This window comes from Aotus nancymaae, unplaced genomic scaffold (assembly GCF_030222135.1).
Source record: "Aotus nancymaae isolate 86718 unplaced genomic scaffold, 86718_ANA_hifiasm-v0.15.2.pri h1tg000016l, whole genome shotgun sequence".
Classification (NCBI taxonomy): Eukaryota; Metazoa; Chordata; class Mammalia; order Primates; family Aotidae; genus Aotus; species Aotus nancymaae.
The window spans coordinates 71,370,907-71,389,846 of NW_026988428.1; the positions used below are offsets into that span (position 1 = coordinate 71,370,907).

Genomic DNA, 18,940 nt, shown 5'->3' on the forward strand with positions numbered 1-18,940 from the left:
TTTAAAGTTAATTTCTTTGCATTGGGTTAGAACATGTTCCTTTAGCTCAGAGGATTTTATTACCCACCTTCTTAAGCCTGCTTCTGTCAATCTGTCAAACTCATTCTCCATCCAGTTTTGTTCCCTTGCTGGTGAGGAATTATCCATTGGAGGAGGAGAGGTGTTCTGGGTTTTGGCGATTCATCCATTTTGTGCTGGTTTCTTCCCATCTTTGTGGATTTATCTACCTTTGGTCTTTGGAGTTGGTGACTTTAGGATGTGGTCTCTGAGTGGGTGTCCTTTCTGTTGATGTTGAAGGTATTTCTGTTTTTTAGTTTTCCTTCTAACAGTCAGGCCCCTGTGCTGCAGGACTGCTGGAAGTCCACTCCAGAACCTGCTTGCCTGGGAATCACCCACAGGGGCTGCAGAACACCAAGTATTCCTGCCTGTTCTTTCCTTTGGTACTTTGTCCCAGAAGGGTACCTGCCAGATGTCAGCCAGAGCTCTCCTGTATGAGGTGTCTTTCTGGATATACAGGGGTCAGGAAGCCGCTTGAGGAGGCAGTCTGTCCCTTATCAGAGCTCAAGTGTTGTGTGGGAAACTCCGTTGTTCCCTTTAGGGCCGCTGGGCAGGGACGTTCCAGCAGAACTCACAACCGCCTTTTTTCCCAGGTGCTCTGTCCTGGGAAGGTGAGGTTTTATTTATAAGTCCTTGACATGCCTTGCCCAACAAGGACGGTGTCTAGTCACAGTCCGCCTGTAGAGGCGTTGCTGAGCCGCAAGGGGTTCCAGGTAAACTTCCTCGCACTTTTGTTTACAAAGGCAAAGAAAGTTAAACTGCCTCGGCAATGGTGAATGCCCTTCCCTGCATCGAGCTCAACTGTCCCGGGTTGAGCTCAAGCTGCTGTGCTGGCTGTGAAACTCTCAAGCCAGAGGGCATCAGTTTCCCGGTCTTTGTGAGGGTGGGAGCCATGGAGTCAGATCACTTGGCTCCCTACCCTTATTTCAAGGGAGCAGAAGGCTCTGTCTCACAGGCGTTCCAGGCCCCAGCCACAATGGCCACCCAGATTTGTGCTGAAAACCTGCAGTGCTGGCTGCAATGGCAGCTCAGATCTGTGCTGGAAACCTGCAGCTCTTACCTACCCAGTGGAAATCTCCTGGTCTCTGGGCTGTAAAAATTATAGAAGCACAGAATCTGAACAGGCATGCCAGAGTGGCTGGAAAAGCCCCTGACGTCCTCTGTTGGGTGGAGGGGGGAGGGGGATCCTCCGGCTAGTTGCAATTCTCGGCTGAGGCAGTGTCCCACCCTGCCTCAGTTTGCCCTCCTTGGGCTACACCCACTGTCTAACCAGTCCCACTGAGATAAACCTGGTACCTTGGTTGGCAATGCAAAGCTCACTCGCCTTCTGCATTGCTCTTGCTAGGAACTGTGCTCTGGAGCTGTTCCTATTCGGCCATCTCAGTGGACTCCTGTATGTCTTCTTTTGAGAAGTGTCTGCTCATGTCCTTTGCCTACTTTTTAAGGGTTTTTTTTCTTGTAAATTTGTTTAAATTCCCTATGGATGCTGGATATTAAACCTTTGTCACATAATTTGGAAAAATTAACCCCCATTCTGTAGGGTGTCTGTTTACTCTGTTGATAAGTTTTTTTGCTGTCCAGAATCTCTTTAGTTTAATTACATCTCATTAGTCAATGTTTGCTTTTGCTGCAACAGCTTTTGGTGTGTTTGTCATGAAATCCTTGCCTGTGCCCATGGTATTACCTAGGTTGTATTTCAGGGTTTTTATAGTTTTGGGTTTTACATTTAAGTCTTTAATCCATCTTGAGTCAATTTTTGTATATGGTATAAAGAAAGAGTCCAGTTTTAATCTTCTGCATATGGCTAGCCAGTTATCACAGGACCATTTATTGAATAAGGAATCCTTTCCCTGATTGCCTTTGTCAGGTTGGTGGAAGAGCAGATAGTTATAGGTGTGCAGCCTTATTTCTGGGTTCTCTATTCTGTTACTTTGCTCAATGCATCTGTTTTACTACCACTACCATGGTGTTTTGGTTACTGCAGTCCTGTAGTATAGTTTGAAGTCAGGTAGCGTGATGCCTCTAGCTTTGTTCTTTTTGCTCAGGATTGCCTTGGCTATTCGGGCTCTTCTTTGGTTCCGTATGACAAATTCAATTTCTTTAATAGATAAAGCCCTGCCCAATTATCTATTCCTTCTTAAGTCAGTTTAATGAATTGTATTTTTCAAAGAATCTGTCTATTCATTAAATTTATTGGCATTTAGAGTGCAAAATATTCTCTTATCTTTTTAAGTGTCTTTAGAAACTGGAGTAATAACCTCTCTCTCATTCCACATATTGACAATTCATGTATCTTCCTTTTTCCCTTGATCCATTTATTAGGGACTTATCAATTTTTTAAATTCTTTGAAGAAAAATGGTTACAAATTTTGTGAATTTTCTGTGTTGATTCTCTGTCTTCTATGTGTTTTATTTCTGTTATCTTCACTATTTCTGTTATCCTATTTGCTGTGGTTTACTCTGCTTCTTTTTCTGGTATCTTAGTGTAAAAACTAAGATCACTGAAATTCAACTTTTCTTCTTTTCTAATGTAGGTATTTAATGGTAAAAATTTCATACTAACCACTTCTTCAACTGTGAAATACAAAATTTCAGATTTGAATTTTCATTCAGTTCAAAATGATTCCTAATATTCCTTATGACTTCTTCTCTGAGCCATAGTATTTAGAATTATGTTATCTAATTTCCAAACATTTGAGAAATTCTCTAAGTATCTTATTAACTTCTAACTGAATTCTACTACGGTTAGAGAACAACTTTGATATATCTCAGTCTTCTGAAATTTACTGAGACTTACTTTTCATTTTAAGGCCCATATGGTGTGTATCTGTGAAACTTCCATATGCACTTAAAAACATATATATTCTTCAGTTGTTAGAAGTAGTATTCTATAAATGTTAAAGAAGTTAACAGTCTTAAGATCTTCTATATTTTGGATTGCTTTTGTTTACTAATTCTATCAATTTCCAAGAAATGGAGCTCAAAATCCTCAGTGATGATTGATGACCACAGATCTGTTTTACCTTTAGTTCTGTCAGGCTGTCCTTCATGAATTTTGAAGCTTTATTAGATATATATTTATTAAGAATTATGTCTTTCGGATGTGTTGTCCCCTTTATCTTTATGATATGTTTTTTATCTCTGGGAATACTCTTTGTCTAGAAGTCTCCTTTGTCTAATATTAATATAGCTATGCCAGGTTTCTTATAATTATTATTTCTAAGAACTACTTTTTTCCATTCTTTAATTCCAGCCAGTGTTTATGGTAGTATAAGTCTTACATACAGCATTCAGTTGAGCTTTGCTATTTTCCCCTAATAAACCCATTCTAATATCTCTGTCCTTTACTTGGTGTGTTTAGTATATTTCACTTTGCCATAAATATTGATATGGCTGAATTTACATCATCTATTTGTTGATCCTTTTATTGGTTCATTTGTTGTTCCTTTTCTGTCTCTATCAGTTGGATAAATGAAATAATTTTTAGTATTACATTTTATTTCTTCTATTAGCTCTTCAGATTTTTCTTTTTGGTGACAGTCTCATTCTGTTGCCCAGGCTGGAGTGCAGTGGTGCCATCTTGGCTCACTGCAACCTCTGCCTCCCAGGTTTAAGTGATTCTCCTGCCTCAGGCTCCTGAGTAGCTGGTATAACAGATGCCCACCAACATGCCCAGCTAATGTTTGTATTTTTAAGAAATGGGGTTTCAACATGTTGTCCAGGCTGGTCTCAAATTCCTGACCTCAAGTGATCCACCCGCCTCGGCCTCCTGAAGTGCTGGGATTATAGGCATGAGCCATCATGCCTGGCTGCTCTTCAGGGTTTAAAAAATTTTTGTTGTTATTATTTTGGTAGTTGCTCTATAGCTAACAATATGCATGTTATCAAAGTCTATTTAGATTAGAAACTGTACTACTTCAAATATAACACTTCATATATTTTTTTTTTATGTTAGAGACAGGGTTTTACTCTGTCACCCAGGCTACTGTGCAGTGGCACAAACATAGCTCACTGTAAACTCAAATTCCTAGCTCAAGTGATCCTCCAGTCTCAGCTTCCCAAAGCACTAAAATCACAGGCATGAGCCACCATGCCAAGTTAACACTTCGAAGTTTCTACTTCACGAATGTAACAACAACCTTACAATACAATTCTACCTCCTAATATTTTGGGATACCGTTGTCCTATATTTCACTTTTACAAACATTACAAATGCTCATCATGTTATTTTTCCTTTAAACAGTTGTCTTTCAAGGAAATTCCGAGAAGAAAAAATACATTTTCTGTTATGTATCAACTGATTTACCATGTCTGGTGTTTCTTTTTTTTTTCTGGGTGGGGAACAGAGTCTCACTCTATCACCCAGGCTGGAGTGCAGTGGTGTGATCTTGGCTCACTACAGCCTCCATCTCCTAGGCCCACGAATCTTCAATTTCAGCCTCCCAAGTAATTGGAACTAGAGACATAAGCCACTATCCTCAGCTAATTTTTTTTTTTTTTTTTTTAGTAGAGACAGGGTTTCGTCATGTTGTCTAGGCTGGTCTCAAACTCCTGGACCCAAATGATCCTCCCATCTTGGCTTCCTTAAGTGTTGAGATTACAGGCATGAGCCACAGTGTCAGCCCATGTCTGGTATTCTTCATTCCTTCCAGTAGATTCATGCTCCCATCTGGATTCATCTCCCTTCAGCTTGAAGAACACCCAATAGCCTTTCTTGTTGCATACTTTATAAATTCTTTTCATATTTGTTTATATAAAATTGTCTTTAATCCTAGTTTTTAAAGGATCTTTTTCTTTGGTTACAAAATTTTAGGCTAACAATATTTTTTTCAGCCTAAAACGAAACCCTAAAAGAAGTTCCATTTTCTTCAGGTCCTCGCTGTTTCTGACAGGAACTCCGCTATCATAGTTTCCCTTTATGTGCTGTGCTTTTTTTCTTAGGCTGCTTTTATTTTTCTCTACATATTTTGTTTTCAGCAACTGGATGTTTCTAGTTGTGATTTCTTTTTTTTTTTTTAATCCTGCTTGGTTTCACTTCGTTTCTGGGATTTGTAAATTAAAGATTTATGATTTCAAATTAAATTAGAGAAATATTTTGGCCATTTAAAAAAATATTTTTTATCTGCTTCATTCTCACTCTTTTATCCTTCTAGTGTTCCAGTTACATGTATGTTGACCCATTTGAAATTGTCCTACATGTCACTGAGGCTCTGCTCATTTTGTAAAAATCCTCTGACTCCTTCTTCTACAGATTGAGTAATTTCAATTGATCTATTTTGAAGTTCACTGACTCTTTGACAGCTTAATTTGCCATTAAGACTATCCAATAAAATTTCCATTTGTTTCAATTATCAAATTTCCATTTTTTAAATTATTTTTTTGAGACAGGGTCTTGTTTTGTTGCCCAGGCTGGAGTACAGTGGCTCAATCAAACCTCACTGTAGCCTTGATCTCCCAGGCTCAAGCAATCCTCCCACCTCACCCTCCCAAGTAGCTGGGACTATATAGGTGTACACCACCACACCTGGTTGATTTTTAAAACAACTTTTGTAGAGACAAGTTCTCACTATGTCAAATTTCCATTTTTAAAGAGTTTTCCTTTCTCTGTTGAGATTTCCTATCTATTTCATCATCAACATGAGATTTTTCTTTAATTCTTTGATGCATATTTATAAGGGTCAATTTAGGTTTTTTTCTGTTAAACCAAGTAGGACTCCTCCATGGTGCATGCTCCTTTTCTACACTAGAGATTGTATGTTCCTGATTCTTTGCATGTCTGGCAATTTTTAAAAGTTTAATATGGGATATATTTCAAATACGGTTCTGTCAATTTCTTCTAAGGAGCAGTGATTTTTATTCTAGTACATAAGTCAGTTAATAGTTGACTCCTTGAACTTGTATAGGTTTGGATTTAACCTTTGATATGCTGTATTTCCCAGGCTTCTCTATCTTGGTAAGACTCATCCTCCAAATTCAGTCTACCCTGTAGGACCTACTTGGGGCCATGTTTTACTTGTCTTAGCCTGGATCTAGAGAAGGCCTTATATTGGATCATGGTCCTTGTTCCTAAAACCTATCTTCTTTGTTATCTCGGCCAGATAAATGGAGTGTTAACAAGGATTTCTCCATGCTGACTGTGCTAGAACTCCAAATTCCCCCACTGTGCTATCTCTAATATTACAATTCCACTCTCATTCTGTAGTATCTAATCTCTTCTGGTAAGCCTTTGGCAGTCACATTCAGTGAACATGTAGCCTAGCCCTCAGCCAGGAATCATATCTGGCCTCCAACTTCTCCTCAGTATACTGTTTATATATGAATTATTTCCCTGATTTACTCAGGACATTTACAACTACAGAATCATGGGACCTCAGGAGGTCATCTGGCCAAAGAAGTACACAATTTTTAAATTGATGGGAGATCTTAAGATTTAGGAAACCCTTTTAAATCTGAATGAGGGCCGGGCGCGGTGGCTCACGCCTGTAATCCCAGCACTTTGGGAGGCCGAGGCGGGTGGATCACGAGGTCAAGAGATCGAGACCATCCTGGTCAACATGGTGAAACCCCGTCTCTACTAATACAAAAAAAAATTAGCTGGGTATGGTGGCGCGTGCCTGTAATTCCAGCTACTCAGGAGGCTGAGGCAGGAGAATTGCCTGAACCCAGGAGGCGGAGGTTGCGGTGAGCCGAGATCGCGCCATTGCACTCCAGCCTGGGTAACAAGAGCGAAATTCCATCTCAAAAAAAAAAAAAAAAAAAAATCTGAATGAGAAAACTGCAAACCTGAAAAGTTAAGTGGTTTTTCCAGGTGAAAATAAGAAGGTACAAATTGGATTTTCAGTTGTAAATATCATGCTTTGCAAACATTCAGCTTTACTAACCTCCACGTTTTTGCTGTCTCATTTGATCCTTACAATAACTTCATGAGGTGGGCCTAAGTATTATTACACCTGTTTTACAGGTAAGCAAACTGGCTCAAAATGTAAGCACATTCTTTGCTACACAGAGCATCTTCTAATAATAATTTTTCCTTCAGTAACCTCTGAAAGAAAAGCTCATGATTAAATGGATAGATTACTATCTTTGACATTCATGGCTTGAGGGGAGTTTTACTTATTTGCAGAGTGAGTAGCTACCTATAGGATACATTCTGAAGGACAACGAAAAAGATGGTCCTAAAAAGAAAATTTAAAAAAAAATCCAACAAAAATTCAAACAAAACAAAAAAACCCTGCCATACTGGTAAATTATATATCAGATTTTCTTCAAATGAGTATTGCAATTAGGTTAAGGCATCAGGTTACCTACCATTGATAATTAACCTTTTAAATGATTCATTTATATTTAACAAAAGGGATCAAGGTTGACCCTATAACTACAGCAGAGAAAAAAGGAAAACCTAAGGAAAAAGTAGGACAATAATCTCACTTGCTTCCTCTTGTGAAGAGGAGATGACAGACATTCTTAATTTCATCCCTACACAGGTAAGCACATTTTTACATGTGAACCATATATTGACAGAGGGAGAGAAGGAATTTTGAAAGCTGAAAACAAAAGGGACTGTGGGGACCTTTATCTGAAAAGATTAGTTCTTTATTTGCTACTTAGACCTTATTCCAGCCACTTGAGGTTTTTTACATAAAAATATTATTAGGGACCAGGCGCGGTAGCTCAAGTCTGTAATCCCAGCACTTTGGGAGGCTGAGGTGGGCAGATCACAAGGTCAGGAGTTTGAGACCAGCCTGACCAACATGGTGAAACCCCATCTCTACTAAAAATATAAGAATTTAGCCAGGCATGGTGGCACCCGCCTGTAATTCCAGCTACTCAGGATGCTGAGGCAGGAGAATCTTTTGAACCTGGGAGGCAGAGGTTACAGTGAGCAGAGATCGTGCCATTGCACTCCAGCCTGGGTGATGGAGTGAGGTTCCATCTCAAAAAAAAAAAAAAAAAAGAACATTAGGAAGCATGGATTTTTTTTTTTTTTTTAAATGTGGTTTCTTCTATTTGGAAGTTATGCCTGACCTTAAAAAGGTAAAATGTGGAATAAGTTTAAAATTTAAAGAAGAAGAAAGGCAAGGAATCTTTAGAGTTATTTGTAATTTATTCCAATTCAGGTCACAAGAAAGTAAAAAAATTTCTATAGGGTGGGCCACATAAGAGCACTGAATATCAGGGCAAAAAAAAAAGGGAAGCACAATGAGAGAGTTCAGCAAAACTGAGAAGTCCCAAAGGATAGCTGATTGTAGATATAAACTTTGCTTTATAATTTTAACTAGCCCCAGACCTACTAACGCTATTTGTTTAGAGCTATACTGTACAACATATTTTGTTTTCTTTTTCAAGTGTAAAATAATTTTATATTAATTTACGTGGGTTTCCTACAGAACATTTAACCTCATTATTCTAGCCCACTGTGAAAAATGCTCCCAAGTCCACTAAAAGCTCTTTATCATATGTCTTCAGACTTAAAAAAAAATGTCTTTTGGTGGAAGTATAAATAAATATGGCTTTGTGATGAGTTTACATGCTCCTATATAACTCAGAATGTATTTTCACTTTTATTTCCCCCCTAAATTGTTACTAGGATATAATTTGAATAACTATTTACAATTTTGTGGCTAATCTGGAATACTATGTCATAAATCCCCAATGAGATTTTTTTTTGAATGTCAGCAACCCTACAAATTTTTTTAGAGTTTCACTCTTGTTGCACAGGCTGGAGTGTACTGGTGCGATCTTGACTCACTGCAACTCCTGCCTCCTGGATTCAAATGATTCTCCTGCCTCGGCCTCCTGAGTAGCTGGGATTACAGGTGCATGCCAACAAGCCCGGCTAATTTTTTGTATTTTTTAGTAGGGACAGGGTTTCACCATTTTAGCCAGGAAGGTCTCGAACTCCTGACCTCAGGTGATCCACCCACCTCCGCCTCTCGAAATGGTGGGATTACAGGTGTGAGCCACCACACCTGGCCAAAAATTTTTTAAATAAAATACTACAGGATATCAGAAGATAAAAAAACTCAAAATACAGTTTCATTTTAATTATTTGAAGCATAACAGAGTGATCACCCAACTATAACTATCCCCAAATAGTCTGAACATTTTCCAATAGCTACGTTTTACAGCTCTGTTTTTTTCTTTCTATTTTTGGAGATGGAGTCTCGCTCTGTCACCCGAGCTGGAGTACAGCGACATGATCTTGGGTCACCGCAACCTCTGCCTCCCAGGTTCAAGAGATTCTCCTGCATCAGCCTCCCGAGTAGCTAGGACTACAAGTGCCCGCCACCATGCCTGGCTAATTTTGTATTTTTAGTAGATGGGGTTTCACCATGTTGGCCAGGCTGGTCTCAAACTCCTGACCTCAGGTGATCCACCCACCTCGGCCTTCCAAAGTACTGGGATTATAGGCATAAGCCACCGCCCCAGCCTGTTAATAGCTCTCTTAATCGCGACTGTACTCTACTTTTCTCTCCTAACAGTTAAAAATTTTTTAAATGTCAGAATTCAGATGATAGTACTGGACTGTTCTTAGGTACACAGGAAAATGTATTCTCTGGATGTGGGAGACCTTTTCTTAGCCAAAAAGCATCTAATGAGTATATAATTTAACCCACAGATATTTGGATTTCTCTGCCAGCTTTACTTGTTTCCAGAGAAGACCAGTCTTCTAAACATGTCTGTCTAGTCAGTTCAGGAGATTCTAATATTTTTCCTTTTTCATCTGTGTTGACATTACCTTTTAAATTATATTTATTTATTTATTTATTTATTTTTTTGAGACAGAGTTTCGCTCTTGTTGCCCAGGCTGGAGTGCCATGGCGCGATCTCGGCTCACCACAACCTCCGCTTCCTGGGTTCAAGCAATTCTCCTGCCTCAGCCTCCTGAGTAGCTGGGATTACAGGCACGGGCCACCATGCCCAGCTAATTTTTTGTATTTTTAGTAGAGACGGGGTTTCACCATGTTGACCAGGATGGTCTCGATCTCTTGACCTCATGATCCACCCGCCTCGGCCTCCCAAAGTACTGGGATTACAGGCATGAGCCACCGCGCCAGGCCATATTTATTTATTTTTAAGCTCCTAATCAGTATAATGATTTAACTCCTACTCATTCATTTCATTCTTTGAATGAAGTCATATAGGAACTGCCTGCATATAAGAGGTTACCTACTGAATAACTCTAAACTCTGAGTGAGACCAAAGAGCTCTGCCACCCCTTCCCTGAACAAACCAGTTTTCAGGGCAGTCAAATTCATAGCTTAATAAAAATTTTACTAAAAATAAAAAACGGACCTTGTAAGCTTTATTCTGAATGCTAATGTAGGGTGGGACTGCAGGAGGAGTTTGGATGCAGGGCAGCGTCAAATGAACTAGCTCATCTAGAACTCTTAATGGTAAACCTCATGACCTCAACTGATACTTAAAATTTATTACAGTTATTAGAGTTGTTATTTTATTATTTTTCCCCTGCTCCCTTTTATCCTTCTTTCTTAAGGGAAAAAGGCTAACATAAAAGTGGAATAAAAAAGTAATGGTTAACAAAACCACAGCATAAGGAAGAGAAGAACCACTGTGGGATCTGCCAATAAAAATGTTCCTTCTCTTCAGGGCTGGCTAACCAACACAAATGTTTCTAATGCACCACTGGCAGGCTACCAAGTGAACCGTTTTACATTTCCCCAAACTCATGGTCACTTATCTGTAACAGACGTTCAAACATTACAATAATATATGCTAGGAATGGAAAATAACGATTAATTCATTTCTCTCGGCTTGATGAGGTCAGGATTATTCTAGAAAACAGGATATTCTAGTGCTTTGCTGAAGAATTTTCTATACAAATGGGCCAAATACCTTTTCCTCAGGGAAGACTATTTCTTATTCTAGATCCAAAGTCACACATATGCATGTTTCAGTCTCCCTGCACATTTCACTCCCCTCATATTTCTACCTCTTAAGTTCTCTAAGTAGAGAACTCTAGGAAGAGAAGTCTTTTTGCTTGTTCAATCAATAACTGAATATTTTAAACCTTTAAAATATGGTGGATCCTGCAATGACTACAGAGTGAAGAATCTAGTGTCACTGCCAATAGTCATAGGGAGGACTTTCCTTTCTCCTCTGAAATTTGCAAGCTTTTTTCTCATGATGCTACACAGAACTCTAACCTCTCCGAATTCTCCCCGTATAACAATCGACTTCTGGCTTCACTTACTCATTACTTCCAAGACATATTACCTGTAATGCTTTTCTAAAAGGAAAGAATCTCTTAGCCTCGCACTGTAGCCCAGGAACCTGTAGGCACAGAGGACACATCAACATTCTTAGGCTGCAGTCACAATATCGCAATCATCGCATCCCATGAGAATTCATGAACAGGGTATTATGGCAAGATCCTCTACTGCTCTATTATTCAGGTATTCAAAGTTTATTGACAGCTCATAGCAGAAAAGTAAACTGATGTCAGTTTACAGCACTGTTGGAGTGAAAAAATTTATTTTAGGCCAAAGACAGACTGTGTATTTATGAAGAGAAGTGAGCAAGGATTATGTGAGAGAGAACTGACAGCGAAAGGTTGCTCAGATGGGGACTTAAAATCTGTGACAGAAGTAAGAATCTGGCCTTATGAAGAAGAAAAAAAAATCTCTCCTCTGAGACAGAAAAGACAACAAAAATAAAGATAACGCTGACATAACGAAGGTAACTGAGGAATCCTGGGATAGACCTGGTTTCAGTAAAATAAGAGTAGGACCTTTAGGTAAGGGGAAGGTTTAGGAATGGCAAATGAGAGAGTACAACTGGATATTCAAAAGAGACATGTTTGTTTTAAACAGAAGGTCACTGAGAAGAAAAAGAAACATCTACTATGTATGATTAGATGTATACATGCTTCACAACAGATTATAGTCTCAGCAATCTATAAAATGTGGGGGAAGTAGGAAAATGTTGTATAGCAAAGTTTTGCTAAAAGTGACAATTTTCTAAAAATTTGCTTCCAGTGTGGCAAAATGTTAACTGCTGAATCTTGGAGATAGGTATATGGGAGTTCATTCTCTCTACTTGTGTGCATCTTTGGAAATGTTTACAATAAAAAATGTGTTTAAAAATTGCCTAGTCTTCATTTGACCTCAGAACAAACAGCCCTCTTCTCCAGTAAGTTCACCATTTTGCCTGAACTTTCCAGAAGATCTTAGGAATTTCAGAGAGGTAATTATACACAGATATGTGTATGTTAGAAGACTTGAAATTTATTAAAGAGGAGTCAAATATATTTCTTTTATTTTTTTGGAGATGGAGTCTCACCCTGTTGCCCAGGCTGGAGTGCAGTGGTGCAATCTCGGTTCACTGCAACCTCCACCTTCCCGGTTCAAGCAATTCCCCTGCCTCAGCCTCCTGAGTAGCTGGGATTACAGGCACATGCCACCATGCCTGGCTAATTTTTTTTTTTTTTAGTAGAGACAAGGTTTCACCTTTCTATTTGACCAGGATTTATTCCACCTTTGACCAAATTTATCGTAGAGAGTGAGAAATACAAGTTAGCATTAAAATTAAGTAAGTGTATTGTGGTAATAAACAGAGCCAGAAGATGAATGCAGGGAGAAAAGGTATTTCCGCTAAGCATGTTCTTGAAGAATAAGACTACAAACACTTACTTCATCTCCAGAACTTCCTCTAAGTGTTTCCTTCTCTCTGCCCGAAGATTAGTCAAGTGAGTTTCCTTTTCTGCTAGAGACTGCTGGGTAGAGGACAGCTTTGCTTTCATGGATTCTAGTTCCTGCTTTACTTTCTCCATGGCCATCAGTAACTCCTCCACCTATCATAAATATGGGAAGGAGAAAAACAAAACATCTTGATAAATTAAAGTCAGAGGACCTGGGTTAAAAGAAAATTGAAGAGACACAGGAATATATTAAAAATTCTGTACCTTTTCTGGATATGTGTATACATATCAAGAATCAATACAGCAGATGATAATATCCCTACAGTATAATTATTTTCAGTTTAGGTCAGAACGAACCTAATACATGCAAGGGCATCCAAATCATCAGTTTAAGAAGTCACACTCTGCCACAGACAATACCTTTTAAAGAAGTTCTTTGGAAATGATCCAGAAATTTCCATGGAAATAATACAAATATATATATTTTAAAAATCATATACAGAATGATTTTAGGAAATAAAAGACATAAACTTGACTAATAACAGATTCCCCATATACATACATGAATAATTTTTAGTCTTCTAAACTAAAATTTTCCTGTTTATATCATTAAGAATTTCTTTTAAAAGAAACTGCTAGAATTCAATCAGATAATTTCTTGCTCTAAAGCCAGGTAGGTAGGGTTTCTTTTTTAAGTAAGGCAGGAAGGAAATATATACCTATATAGATATATGTATGTATGTATGTGTATGTGCATATATATAAAACCAGATAGAAAAGAGACAGAATGCTTTAAAATGAAAAAAATAAAAATAAAAAAAGCCTTGACAGAAATAGACCTGAAAAACAACAAACAAAAAAAACCACCAGAGAAGAAAGACAAAATGCTAAAACAGAAGGAAAAGAAACAGAGAGCAAGATAAGTACTTTATCAGTTGTTTCCACTTACTCGAGGTGGCTACCAAATCAGAATTATTTAAATAAACATGTTCATTTTCATTCAGAAGCAAATGTAATCAAACAGCCAACTGTATCAATTACATGGATTTATGTTAGACTGTTAATTGCCAAGAAATAATCCTGGTAATAACCAGTCTTTTCAGAAGTAGATGGTAGGGCAGGTAGAGATGGTGCATTTGCCGTTCATTGACTCCTACGTAAAACCCATTTGTGTGGTACTAAAACAGAGAAGCCTAGAGTCAAAAATCAGCATGAGAAATCAAAGTTGTTTCACTGACCCTTGGAAATTAGTGCTTCATACCTAAACAAAGTTTCCACGTTGATTGGTAACAGCTGTTAAACAATGATAGTAAGCAGATGCATTTAGTTTTTTTGGCACCTAAATTACTTTATCCTTCCAGAAGTGGGCTAGGTAAATGTCTTCAGCTAACAGCATCTTCACAGTCCCGGCTGCTGTAATTAAGGCCAGGCGAGGTGGCTCACACCTGTAATCCCAACACTTTGGGAGGCTGAAGCAGGTGGATCACCTGAGATCAGGAGTTTAAGATTAGCCTGGCCAACATAGCAAAACCCTGTCTCTACTAAACCAAAAAAAAAAAAAAAAAAAAAGGGAGAATATATTACTATGTAATATATCCACATATCTGCAAGCTTTACATGAACATATACCTATTGATTCCATTTTATCAGTTTAATTCATGTAAAATCTTATCTAAAATTGGGTACAAATCATACACCAAGCTATGTTCTTATAATATCAGTAATGGATAAGAACCATTTATAGGAGGTCTGATGCATAAAGCATAAGATGTGTCCATCTTTTATGAACTTATCTTAAACAGATCTCAAAAAATCTTCCTCCCATCATCTTTTGCCACTCCAGGCAACCAACACTGTCACTTTCTTACATAACTTGGACAGATATTTTACATATACACAAGCAAGCATGTATAAATAACCTATTCCTCCCTTTTCTACACAAATGGAAGCCCATTCTATAAATACCCCTATGCATTTAAACACTTTGGGAAACTTTTTATTAAAATACAAAATAAACACATAAAATAAATGTACAGCATGAAGAATTTTCTGAGTGAACATATCTATGTCATCAGCACACAGAACAATAAACTAAACGTTACCAGTACCCCAGAAACTGCCCGCATATCCCCTTTCCAGATAAAGAGTAACCATTATTCTTTTAACACTCTAATTTTGCCCGTTTATTTTAAATTTATACAAATGAGCTTATGTAGTATATAATTTTACAGATTTTTAAACTCAGTCTCAGCCACCCCACTGCCAGCTAATTTCTTTATTTTTAGTAGAGACAGGGTTTTGCCATGTTAGCCAGGCTGGTCTTGAACTCCTGACCTCAAAAGATCTGCCTACCTTGGCCTCCCAAAGTGCTAGGATTACAGGTATGAGCCACTGTACCTGGCCTTTGTTGACTACTTTTTAATGGTGCCATTTAATGTCCTGTCCTCATTTTTCTTTAAACTGAAAGATTTAAAGGCTTTAAGGCTTCACTAGATCTGGGTTCAATATTTTTGGTCTTTTTGATAATAATATTTCATAAGTAAGGCTGTGTAGTTCATAGTATATCACACAAGACACATAACTGATTGTCTTTCTTTTTTTTTATTATACTTTTAAGTTCTGGGGTATGTGTGCAGATGGTGCAGGATCATTACACAGGTATATACACACATTGACTAGTGACTTCAGATGACAGCAGTATAACAGAAATCTTTATTTTCTATTTTAATTTTTTTAATTTTTTATTTTTTTCAGACAGAGTCTTGTTCTGTTGTCCAGGCTGGAGTGCAGTGGTGTGACCTCAGCTCACCACAACCTCCACCTCCTGGGTTCAAGCAATTCTCCTGCCTCAGCCTTCCAAGTAGCTGGGATTACAGATGCCCATCACCACACCCAGCTAATTTTTGTATTTTGGTAGAGACAGGGTTTTACAATGTTGGCCAGGTTGGTCTTGAACTCCTGACCTCAGGTGATCTCACCGCCTCAGCCTCTCAAAGTGCTGGGATTACAGGCGTGAGCCACTGTGCCTGGCCTTATAGAAATCTTCATTAAAAATTTATTAATTAATCTTTTATCAAATTATTTAATCATCTAAATAACCATCAGTGAAGTTACACGTTTTATTTGTTTAGGAGCCATTTATACTTCTTCCTTCAAATTCCTAGCCCCACCTTCCCACACCACCTATCCCCATCTTCCCATACCACCAACAGCTTGTTTTTCTTAGTCTTGTTGATTTAAAGGAGTTATAAACGTATTAATGAACGTATATTCTAGATACCAAGCCTTTATCAATTACATGTGTAGCAATTTTCTTCTCCCAGATTATGGCTTATCTTTTCCTTTCATTATACTGGCTTTAGATAATCAGAAATACAGTTACATGCCACATAACACTTTGGTCAACAACAGGCCACATATATGATGGTGGTCCAGTAAGATTATAATGGAGCTGAAAAATTCCTATTGCCTAGTGACACTGCTGCCATCATAATGTTGCAGCACAATGCATTACTCACGTGTTTGTAGTGACACTGGTTAAACAAACCTACTGCACTGCCAGTTATATAAAAGTATATAGCATATACAATTATGTATAATACATAATACTTAATGAACAACTGTTACTGGTTTATGTATTTATTGTACTATACTTACTACTTCAGAGTGTACTCCTTCTACTTATTTTTTGAAGATAACTGTAAACCAGCCTCAGGCAGGTCCTTCAGGAGGTATCCAGAAGGCAATGACATCCTAGGAAGATGACAGCTCCATGTGTGTTATTGTCCCTGAAGACAGACATTCCAGTGGGACAAGATGTGGAGGTGGAAGATAGTGATATTGATGACCCTAACCCTGTGTAGGCACAAGCTAATGTGTGTGCTTATGTCTTAGTTTTGGGGGAAAAAATGTTTTAAAAGGTCATAAAGAAGTAAACATTTTTCAAAATAGAAAAAAAGGTTACACAATAAGGATATAAAGAAAATATTTTTGTACAGCTATACAATGTTTGTGTTTTATGCTAAGTTATTACAAAAGGGTAAAAAAGCTTTAAAAAATTTAAAAGTTTATAAAATTAAAAAGTAAGCTTAGTAAGCTAAGGTTAATTTATTATTGAAGGAAGACAAACATTTAAAAAACAAGCATAGTGTAGCCTAAGTGTTTGGTGTTGATAAAGTCTACAATAGTGTATGGTAATATCCTAGGCCTTCACATTCACCCACCACTCACTCACTGATTCACCCAGAGCAACTTCTAGTCCTGCAAGCTCCACTCATGTTAAGTTTCCTTAACAGATGTATCTTTAAAAAAAAATTTATATTGTACTTTTACTGTACTTTTCTGTTTAGATATGTTTAAATACTAAAACACTTACCTTTGTGCTACCACTCCCTACATTATTCAGTACAGTAACGTTTTCTACAAATTTATAGCCCAGAAGAGAAAGGCTATACCATTTAGCCTAGGTATGTAGTAGACTATACCATCTAGACTTGTGTAAGTTCACTCTATGATGTTTGCACAAGAAACACTGCCTAACAATGAATTTCCCAGATGTAATTAAAGTCTTTGTTGTTAAGCAATGCACGACTATACCATATATAAATATATTTAAATTTATCAAACATTTATTTTAGAATGTGTGACATTTACATTCTGTTTAACAAATCCTTTCTTATACTCAAAGTCCTATTTCTTTTTATACTGCCTTCATTGGTAGACTGAATTCGTGCTCTCAATTATTCATTCCTCTATACTAAAAATATATATCTATATCCTTGCTATGGACTCATGATGGGCAGATTATCTTGAGTACCTTTGGCTAGGCTACATGACTTGCTTTGGGCAAAAAGATGTTTGCAGATATGACACAAGCTGAGGTTTACAGTCTAAGTGGCTAAGTTGCATTTCTACCATTGCCAGGAGAACATTTTGCCTAGCTGCTATCCCTCAGTTGGGCCCTAGAAAGAGCCATGTGGAGCAGAGCCACCCCATTTAAAACTAATGTAGAGCCCTCCATGCTCACCCTCCATGTATGTGAATGAGAAATAAATGCTTGTTATTTTATGTATATTAGTCAGAATTCTCCAAAGAAACAGAGTGTATATGTGTAAATAAAGACAACTTATACGAAACTTGCTCACAAACAGCAAGATCTATAAGGTGAGATGGCAAGCTGGAGACCCAGGAAAGTCAATGACATGATTCTAATCCAAATCCAAAGGCCTGAAAACCAGGAGAGCCAATGGTATAGTTCCAGTTTGAAGGCTAGCAGGCTCCAGACTGAGGAAGAGCCAATGTTTCAGTCTGAGTCTGAATAAATGCAAGGAAAAGCTAATATCCGAGTTTGAAAGCAGTTAGGCAAAGGGAATTCTCTTTCCCTTGGGAAGGATCAGAGTTTTGTTCTACTCAGGCCTTTAACTGATTGAATAAGGCCCATCCACATCAGGGAGGGCAATCAGCTCTACTCAATTTTGCTGACTTAAATGTTAATCTCATCCCCAAATACCCTCACAGAAACACCCAGAATACTATCTGAGCAAGTATCTGGGCACCCTGTGGCCAGTCAAGTCAACACATAAAATTAACCATAACAATATGCTACTGATATTTTGTGGTTGTTACACAATGTCTGATTGATAAACTTTCTAAAAGTTTTAAAGTACTGCTTTTCATATTTAGTCCTTAATCCATCTGGAATTCATTTTTGTATATGGTATAAGGCAGGAGTCTGATTTCATTTTTCCCCATATGGATAGCCAATGTTGCATTACCATTTACTTAAAAATCTATTCTATCTTAACCTTTGACATACATCAAGTATATTCATAAGCATGGATATTTCCATACTTTCTATTATGCTCTACTCTCTTGCCTATTCCTGCACCAATACCACATTCATTATCTTAATTATTATCACGTTATAAAGCTTGATATCTAATAAAATAAGTCTCACCTTGTTCTCTTCAAGAGCATCTTAGCTATTCTTGAACTTCTGTAAAAATATTTAGATTTTTATCATATGCCTGGTACTATTCTAGAACAGGTAATGAATATATTTTTAGACCTTTAATATCAAGTTTAATAATTTTTCCCATTAAGATGTTAAACATCCTAATAATATTTATTCCTAGGTACTTTATACACCTCTTAATGTTCTAGCAAATAGTATAATTTTTACAAAAAATGTAAATTTTCTATTCAGTGCCGATTATAGAAACT

General features: G+C 37.6%; 1 protein-coding gene across 11 annotated transcripts in view; it reads right to left on the bottom strand.

Annotated features, from left to right (window-relative positions):
- Window positions 1–18,940, bottom strand: part of ERC1 (ELKS/RAB6-interacting/CAST family member 1) — a 556,187-nt gene that overhangs the window by 230,040 nt on the left and 307,207 nt on the right. For all 11 annotated transcript variants that reach the window (XR_010343042.1, XM_064377601.1, XM_064377596.1 and 8 more), the window contains one exon: window positions 12,711–12,871. Coding sequence is in view for 10 of the 11 variants with exons in the window: in XM_064377601.1 (XP_064233671.1) it covers window positions 12,711–12,871 (161 nt within the window). In the remaining variant the exon portion in view is untranslated. The remainder of the gene's footprint in view (window positions 1–12,710; window positions 12,872–18,940) is intronic.